The sequence below is a fragment of the Triticum aestivum genome, chromosome 3B, assembly GCF_018294505.1.
Source record: "Triticum aestivum cultivar Chinese Spring chromosome 3B, IWGSC CS RefSeq v2.1, whole genome shotgun sequence".
Classification (NCBI taxonomy): domain Eukaryota; kingdom Viridiplantae; phylum Streptophyta; class Magnoliopsida; order Poales; family Poaceae; genus Triticum; species Triticum aestivum.
The window spans coordinates 462,812,557-462,821,113 of NC_057801.1; the positions used below are offsets into that span (position 1 = coordinate 462,812,557).

General features: G+C 43.5%; 1 protein-coding gene across 1 annotated transcript; it reads right to left on the reverse strand.

The window, feature by feature from the left end:
* Positions 1-3,503: 3,503 nt before the first annotated feature.
* LOC123070376 (probable mitochondrial-processing peptidase subunit beta, mitochondrial) lies at positions 3,504-7,749 on the reverse strand. Its single transcript, XM_044493569.1, has 9 exons — positions 7,078-7,749; positions 6,700-6,864; positions 6,474-6,611; positions 6,232-6,383; positions 6,011-6,119; positions 5,332-5,430; positions 4,515-4,580; positions 4,322-4,429; positions 3,504-3,834 (listed from the first exon to the last, which is right to left on the reverse strand). The coding sequence occupies exons 1-9, from the start codon at positions 7,624-7,626 to the stop codon at positions 3,709-3,711; spliced, it is 1,512 nt and encodes a 503-aa protein (XP_044349504.1). The 5' UTR covers positions 7,627-7,749; the 3' UTR covers positions 3,504-3,708.
* Between the last annotated feature and the right edge of the window lie 808 nt (positions 7,750-8,557).

Here is an 8,557-nt window from a genome sequence, read left to right on the forward strand (position 1 = left end):
TCGCCCCTCAAATGTCTTCTTTGTAATCCATGCAAAAACATGCACTTCGTTCTTTACACACAAACAATGAATAGAGGGCTGAAATAAAAATTATTCATACATAAAAATACATAATTCAAATATCAAATTTGTTCAGAGTGCATAACTGAAACACAAAATATATAGTTCATTGATTTTATGTGTGGGTCCACGTATGCTCCATAAGATCATCGAGGAGTTGCATGCGCATCTGTTGATCTTGAAGTTGTCGATGCATCTCTACAAAGTTGACAACATGCTCCGCATCTTCTCGCCCTCATCCTTTGTAATCATGTTTGCAAGATTATACAACATGTCATCAACTGTCATAGTGTCTCCGCGGTTTCCGCATCACTGAAGCTACACGAACAGTACCTCAACGAGGTTGCAACACTTTGAGTGCCCTCACCACTTCCTTACTAGTACATTCTTGCATTTGTGCAAAGAGACATTGTTTCCTACCTTGGGGATTATATAAGTCTTAACGGCGCCCATTAAGAATAGATACCATAGGCAAGCTAGTACCCCATTTTGTAGTTATGCCTGGTGATTGTGTAGTTGTACGCTGGATCATCCCCGCCGCAAAGTCTCTTGATCAAAGGAGATCGCTAGAGCACGTGATGTCATTTTAGAACAAGGCATGCCAAATCTACAAGTATTTCAATGGTGTTGCTTCAAGTATGAAAGTGGCCTCTTCGGTATGACCTTGGTACTTCTCGTGCAAACTTTTGGGGTAGTTCTTCCATTGCCAATGCATGCAAACAATTGAATCGAGCATACCTCGAAAACCTCTTACCGCTCTAATTTTGATCAACCTTTTTGTGTCCTCGACAGTTAGTTCTCTCAGGTACTCCACTCGTACAAATTGCATTGGTGGTTTTCAGGCATGTGGTCTTTCCCATCCGGATTTCAGCATCAATGGCATCTGCGACCCTACCATAAGCAAGCATCCTGGGAGCGGTTGTGCATTTCTGCAAAGGAGAGAAGGAAAGTTGTCTGCAACAACCCTTCCTTAGCTTGAAGTAGTCACCAGCCTCCCCCACGACATTCACTACGTGGAAGAACAAATTTCTACACATCCAGAAGTGACGTTGTAAAAAACCTTCATGATATGTTGGGTCTGGTTTGAAGTAGTCCTTGTAGAGAAGCTTTGCTCTAGCGATCCTATGCCAAGAAACAACTCCCTTGCCCTTTATCGAACCCTTGAAGCTCAGGACATGCTCCTCTTGCTTCTCCAATTCTTCTTGGATGATCATCATTGCATTTTCATCTTCCGAATCCGAGAAACCAACGAACTCTTTATATATGAATTCGTCATGGTCCTTGTTTCCATACTCATCATGTGACGACGAATCCATCGTTTACCTAAAAATGAACAAAAGATTAAAAGAATTGCTCGGACATTTCCTCGAACACGTAGAGTGCGAGTTGTGTCCATGGGAGTTGAACGTACCGGGGCGGCGTTCGATGGCGGCGATGCAACAGACAAGGTTGGCGGCGTTGTGGGTTGGGGCTTCCGGCGGTGACCTTGTGGGTTGGGAACGACGGCGGAGCTAGGGTGACAGTTGTGCCAACGAGACAGAAAAGAGGAGAGGAATAGAGCAAGTCGGGGACATCTTGAAGAGATTTGGGATGAGCCCCTGCCATCAGACCGACGTGGCGAACACATCCAAACGCCCCATATATGGACTTGGTATGAAGGATGCCGAACAAGTGGGGCGTGTAAGGCAGATTTGAGGGGGGGAGTTGAATGGCATTTTCATGATTGTGCTGTCGGCGGACATATTGTGAGGGTTTGAGCGAAAAGTGCATAGAGTCCGAGCTCCATAGAGCTCTAGTTTTTTCAGCGAAAATACTATTTTCACATATTGAAAAAATCTGAAAAAATGTATATACATATATTTATATTTGTAGTATACACCTATAAAATTTTGTGAACATATATGTTCATATGTAAGGTATACGAAACAGATAAATACACAGATTAAAATGGACTTTTTCTTTCTTGTTTTTTGGGTCAGATATTTATCTTTTTTGTGTAACACGCAAATAATCAAATTACTTGATGAAAGTTTGCACATACTTGAAGGACATGCATATGTATTTGTATTAAAGTTATTGACATTTTTTGTAACTTTTAAATATAGTTTATTTTTATTTTGCAAAACAGGTTCCATGGAGCCCGGGCTCAGCAACGCCGCACCCAGTTTATTTTTCGAAATGACAGTTATCATGCATTCATTAAGAAGAAAAGAGTTACTCAGTTAATTAGAGAAACCCGAGCGAAAACCAGATTGCCCAGTTAATTATGGAGAACCGGACGAAAACCATCACAACCACTGAGCAGCACACATAAAAAACCCACGCACACCGCCCCAAAGAGGGCTTCGGCGAGACCGCACGCAGGCGTCATCGTCATCACTCCTCCTCTAGAGGCGTCATCGACATCCCTACACTCTGAGCAAACGACTCCGACTTTGCCGTAGGCGATCGTCGACTCAGTCCACACTGTAGCGGACACGTGAAGCTGCATGAAGATTTATGCCAAAAACTCAGCCACCTAAGGCCAGACAACGCAGCTCCGACTTTGACGGAGAACTCTGTAGGACAAATCCAGGCACGACTACCGCCACGGGAGATCGCCGAACGGGCTACCAGCAGCCAATCATCGTATACCACAGGGCCCTGCTGTCGCAGCTTCGATTTCATAGTAGCAAACTAACCGAGGCAACACCGTGGACACATCAAAGAAGATCCAACTACTACAACCATTGTCGCGTCACCAACATCGCTCCCGCCATCAGCATTGCCACAGAAGCCTGGACGCCACCAACCACCGGCCCCGCTTGTCAATGTCGAGCTCCAAGACGAAGCCCCCAGGAGGGAAAACGACACCAAGGCGTTGTCATCGTCCGATCATAAGATAGGGTTTCCCCTGAAGAGGCCAGGATGGCCGGATCCATGCTAGAGGGGATGCCGCACCCAGGTTTGAGGGGTCGGTTATAGAGCTCCAAGGCCTTATACAATGCAAGGTGCTTAGCAGAGGTGCTCAAAAAATAAACTAATTTTTCTCTAAGCACCAGTGCTTATTTGTAGAGGATAGACGCTTAATTAAGCACCCCTTCTGTAGAAATAAGCATCGGTGCTTAAGAGAAACTCGGTTTATTTTACTAAGCATTCCCCTAAATACCAACCATTGTACAACGCCTAAGAGGCACATTGCTAGAACAACATTATGGAAATCTGGCCACTAGGAAACCATAACCGCTCCCCGCAATAGAGTTATCCTGTCTTTTCTTCTGGTTTTGCAACAGGGTATATTCGCTATGAGAATCTCTCACTAGCGAAATGCTACTCTGCAAGGCCTATAATATGGGGAAAAAAGGCAATATTCTCTTCGGACAGTCTTCTCTACTACTGTACTTTATTTTGCCAACATATTATTTCGAGGTACTCTGCATAACTGCATCAGCGAGGCCTGAAGATGATTCAAAGTTCCAAATAGCATGGAGGCATGAAACTTGTTACCACCATCAGAGAGGAGATTATCAAAAAATACATGGCGTACAGGACAAAAGAACGTACTCCTATCCTATTTATAGGAAACAATGAGACCGCTTGGGGCTAGCTATCATATCAATTCTTCGGTCGAACTATGAGTTACAACAACAATATCCCAGAGCAGCAGCTTCAGTTATTCTGTGAGAACAGCGATAATACTCTTGAAGTAAATGTGTCGTCAGAAACAGTCTGTGAGCGAAACCAACTGAGCTCTGGCAAATTAGAGATCGGTCCAACTGCAGCAAGGGCAACATCCTGCAAAACGTCAAACAAGTCACTCGACTGCATAAAACTTCAGAATAGCTCAACCATATTGGACAGTGTTACTGTGACACGGAGTTTTAGGCTACATTTGGTATTGCGGTGGATTTTATGGTAGTCCGTTTGCGCAGCAAGCTTTTGCCAATTTTACCTTTTGATGAATTAATGAATAACCAATCCTCCTTGCATCCGTGGCTAATTTTCCATAGCATATATTCATCCGTCCCAAAATAAATGTCTTAACTTTGTACTAGCTCTAGTACAAATTTATACTAAGCTCAAGACACTTATTTTGGGACGGAGGGAGTATTATACTACTATTACCTCCGTCCCAAAATTCTTGTCTTAGATTTGTCTAGATACGAATGTATCTAGTCACATTTTAGTGTTAGATACTTCCGTATCTAGACAGAGAAGAATTTTGGGACGGGGGGAGTATAAGTTAGCGCATCAATCACAAACTGAGAATTAGAAGATCTACCTTGTCAATTATAAACTCCTTGGCTGTTTCCATTACTGTATCGCAGTCAACAGCATCAATCCGAGCAAAAAGCTCCAAGAATGGCATTACTCGTCCATAAGTAAGCATCTGCGTGAGATGGTTGAGGGAAAGTTGTTAATCAGGACAGCAGTAGCGGTCGCTACTGACAACGCCATGATAAAATAAAACATACCTGGCGACCATTATTTTCAGAAACTGCAGTTGATCCATCAAAGTGAAGCAAAATAGAGGATTTCAACTGAAAAGGATAAAAATGTTAGTTCTTGTTACCTGCTTCTTTTTGTGATGAAAACAAGTTTATTTGATGCATACAAAACAAGTTGCTTGCAACTTTGCAAGTGAAGCCAAGAAAAACATGAGGCTTTCTTGCAAGTGACAACTACAGGATTACATGTTCATGTATCCAAAAATCTTTTTTTGAGAATGTTGTAATACCTACAAGTTTGCATGACATGCATCATAATTAATTATTCTACTCATCATACAGTGTAACACAATATCATGTAAGTACATCCATTAGCACAAGCTGCTAGTGTCATTTCACGAAAAGGGGAGAGGTTTTGCTGTTGATGAACTTGTTACTAGTTTACCTATTGCTGAAGCTATAAAAGGTTAATCATCGGTCACATTTTTAACAATATTACATGCAGCCACCTTGTCACTGTTGTTGTTAAGTAGGCCACCATGGACTTAGCAGCAATAATAGTAGCACAGTTGAATGGATAAAAAGATAACTGAAAGACTGACAAAAATAGAACTGAGACATATCTACAATCACCTGCGGCCCACAAAGAAGCATGGTCCTATTAAACAAACTGGAACACTTCAAGTGCAAGTTCAAATCTACCAAATTCAGGGATTTTCTCTAATATTGTTAATAATGTAGGAGCAACTGTGTGATTTTGTCTTCTATAAATATCCACATGGAAAACCAGGCAATAAAAGAAAAACGTCTAAATCTAGTGAATACTCTGGGAGACCATAGCTACCTGATTACGAGCACGAGCAACCTCTGTCTCTGACACTCTGAATGCAAGTCTTCTAAATTCTTCCATCATTAACCGTGACAGGTCATGTAGTGCGTCAGGCTGCAACCATATTACAAAAATTATAAGATGATGTTTTACAAATAAACCATTTGATCTGATACATAGCTTAACTGATAACTCATCTCCATCGCTGGGGAATTGCATTATCACTTTAAACTTGGAAGAAACTTTGTCTGGCGCACACACAAGTGATGAAGTGATTGCTACGATATTTCAAACTCGTAGCCAATGCAGATGCTACATGGGTAAAGAACAGTTTGACTAACACGAAAGAACTGGAAGTTAACTAATTATAATCCTAAGTGGTAACAATGTTTCTCACTAATCACTTATTACACACTCCCTAAGTGGAGAGTAATACATAAATAAAATGCTTAGTTAGACAAATATATTGCCCCAAATATTACCTAGAAACTAAAGATTTAAACTAATCACTATTCGGTTCAGCACTATAATAATGAATAATATAGCAGTAAACTTAACAATAAAGATAATTATTACTCATAATAGTTGACAAAGAGATACTGGGAAAAATTACATCAGATCATACTTTATCTAAGTTGATTCAACATTCAAGCAACAAGCAACTGAAAATACAAGATTGAGAAATAAACTTTACCGGAGCACTAGTATAGATGCCAAATAATCCTGTATCACGATAGTTAGTGTTGAATGCCATCAAGTTCTCAGCTAGCCCACCATTGCTGATGCCACGAGCTAAAGCAGACCTTGCAGTTTCAATATATAACAACAGCTTTAGCAAGAAATTCAGTAAGAAGAAACTAAGAGGGCAAATTATTGGTCAATCAATTGTAATCAATCAGTAAAAATCCTTCTCACCCTGAGCAGTTCCCTACGCCGATGCTCCTATTCCAAGATCCCAATATGCTTTGGGTCACCATAAGAGGAATAGAGCTAGGGTCAGTCCATGATGAACCCTTGAAAGCAATTGCAATATGCGCTAGAGGCATCTCGGCATTCTCCACACGAACCTAATGATATATTAAAAAGTTCAAAAGATAATCAATTCACATAGTCTAATAATTTACTACAATAACATTTTGATAAAACTAAAAGCAGACCTCTGAGCCAGTAAAAATAGCCGGATTTGCCTCAACAAGCTGATCTGCAGTAGTTGGATCAGTAGAGAATCCTGTAAACAATTTTCTGACTTGATCAACAACCTCATCATGATCGACAGCTCCAGAAGCAGATACAACCTAAGCCAACCGCCAAAATAGAAAGTTTTATCACTCAAGCTACACATAAGAAATGGCTAAATTATTCCAAATAGGCACATAACCATACCATTCTAGGACAGGTATAATGCGTTGAAATGTACTGCTGCAAATCTTTCTTCGAGATAGATTTAATGTTCTCCGTAGGACCTAATATCGTGTCCCCCAGCGGATGGTCTCGGAATGCTGCGGTATGCAGGTGATCAAATATCACCTCCTCCATCATTCCTTGCACCTGTCTACCCATAAACATATGCAGCCATGCATCAAACATACATAACAATCACTACTCTCTGGCCAATGGTCAGATGACCAAATTACCAATGCCAGAGAACATCAAGAGTAAGTATCAGGAAAGCTTACACCCATGGACTAGTAAATTTAGGAATCTAAGTCTAACTGTATAGGGAAAAAGGGTGGTAACGCAGCAAAAGGGGCGACAGCTCACCTCCTCCATCTCGCGGAGGATGACGCCGCGCTCGCGCTGGATGCCCTGCTGCGGGAAGCGTGGGTGCTGCAGGATGTCGCTGAGCACGTCAAGCGCGGCGGGCACGTCGCGGCCCTGCACGTCGGCAAAGAAGGTGGTCTGCTCGCGGGAGGTGTAGGCGTTGAGGCGCGCGCCCATGTCTTCGATCTCCACCTCGAGCGCGTTCGCGGTGGGGCGGCGCTCCGTGCCCTTGAAGGCCATGTGCTCGAGGAAGTGCGCCGTGCCGTTGGTGCCGGGCAGCTCGAAGCGGCTGCCGGCGTCGACCCAGACGCCGACGGAGGCCATGCGGGTGGCGGCCGGGTAGGACTGGGTGACGACGCGGAGGCCGGTGGGGAGCGTGGAGACGCGCGCGGCGGGTAGGCGGAGAAAAGGGGAGTGGTCGGCGGCGCGGGGCACCGGCGACGCGTGGCGGAGGAAACGGTCGAGCGAGGGGGCGGCGGTGGAGTGGAGGAGACGGTAGAGGTGGGGTAGGAGCCTGCGCTTCGAGCGGACGGCGGCGGCGGCGGCCATGTGTTGGATGGAGTTCCCCTACCGTCGCGCCGCCGCAAAGGAGGAGAGGGGAGGAAGGGTTGGGCTTTTCGCTCCCGTTTATTCTTGCGTCGGGGGAAAGGCTCGGCAGAGATATCAAAAGCTTCTGTTCCACGTAAATCAGGTCCGTGGACACACGGGAGGGCTTTTTTTATGTCAAAAATTTGAAACGGACTGTGGTTCGGGGTCGGGTTCGTATCCGGCCCAGATTTGGTTGCACACTTGCTTACTCCTACGTTGGGTTTTTTTCTTCGAGAAGAAAACGTTGACGTTCCCTAAAAAAGAAAAATTGACGTTTTACGAGGACAAAATCGATCTCCACTGGGTTTGGATGGTCAAGAGGACAGTGGTATTTTTTAACCCATCAGAGTTTGGTATTTTTAACCTATCAAAGTTTAAGTCTTGGTGCTCACATTTATTTTGAATTTATTACAGAATTTTTGTTGATGGGCTTTCAATGAGAGGATACGTTCTCATCGACTACGGGGCGCCTATATTGTGTCACTAAAAAAGGGCCATGAACCTATGTTAGCTCTCGATTTTAGTAAATGATCACTGATCGAAGTTGTATTTTGAGGACCGACTGATATCTAAGACAACAATTTTTAGATGACTGGAAGGGAGAGTCTTTTTTTTAGAATCCTGGAAGGGAGAGTCTTAGTTAACAATGAGAATGCCAATAGAGTAAAAGTAAAATTATTAGAATTGATGTGTTTATTTTTGAGTGGAAATAGTAGGGACTAGGGAGGATGTCAATAGGACTAGGGGTGGGGGCTGAATGTTCTAATCGTGTGAGTGCCAGAGTACTAAATCAAGCTTGGAGCGCCATCGCAGCGTTGCGCCGTAGGAAAGAGGAGTCTCCGTGTTCGAGGTTGCCAAACCATGGAGGTGCTTCGGTGGCCCGGACTCAGGA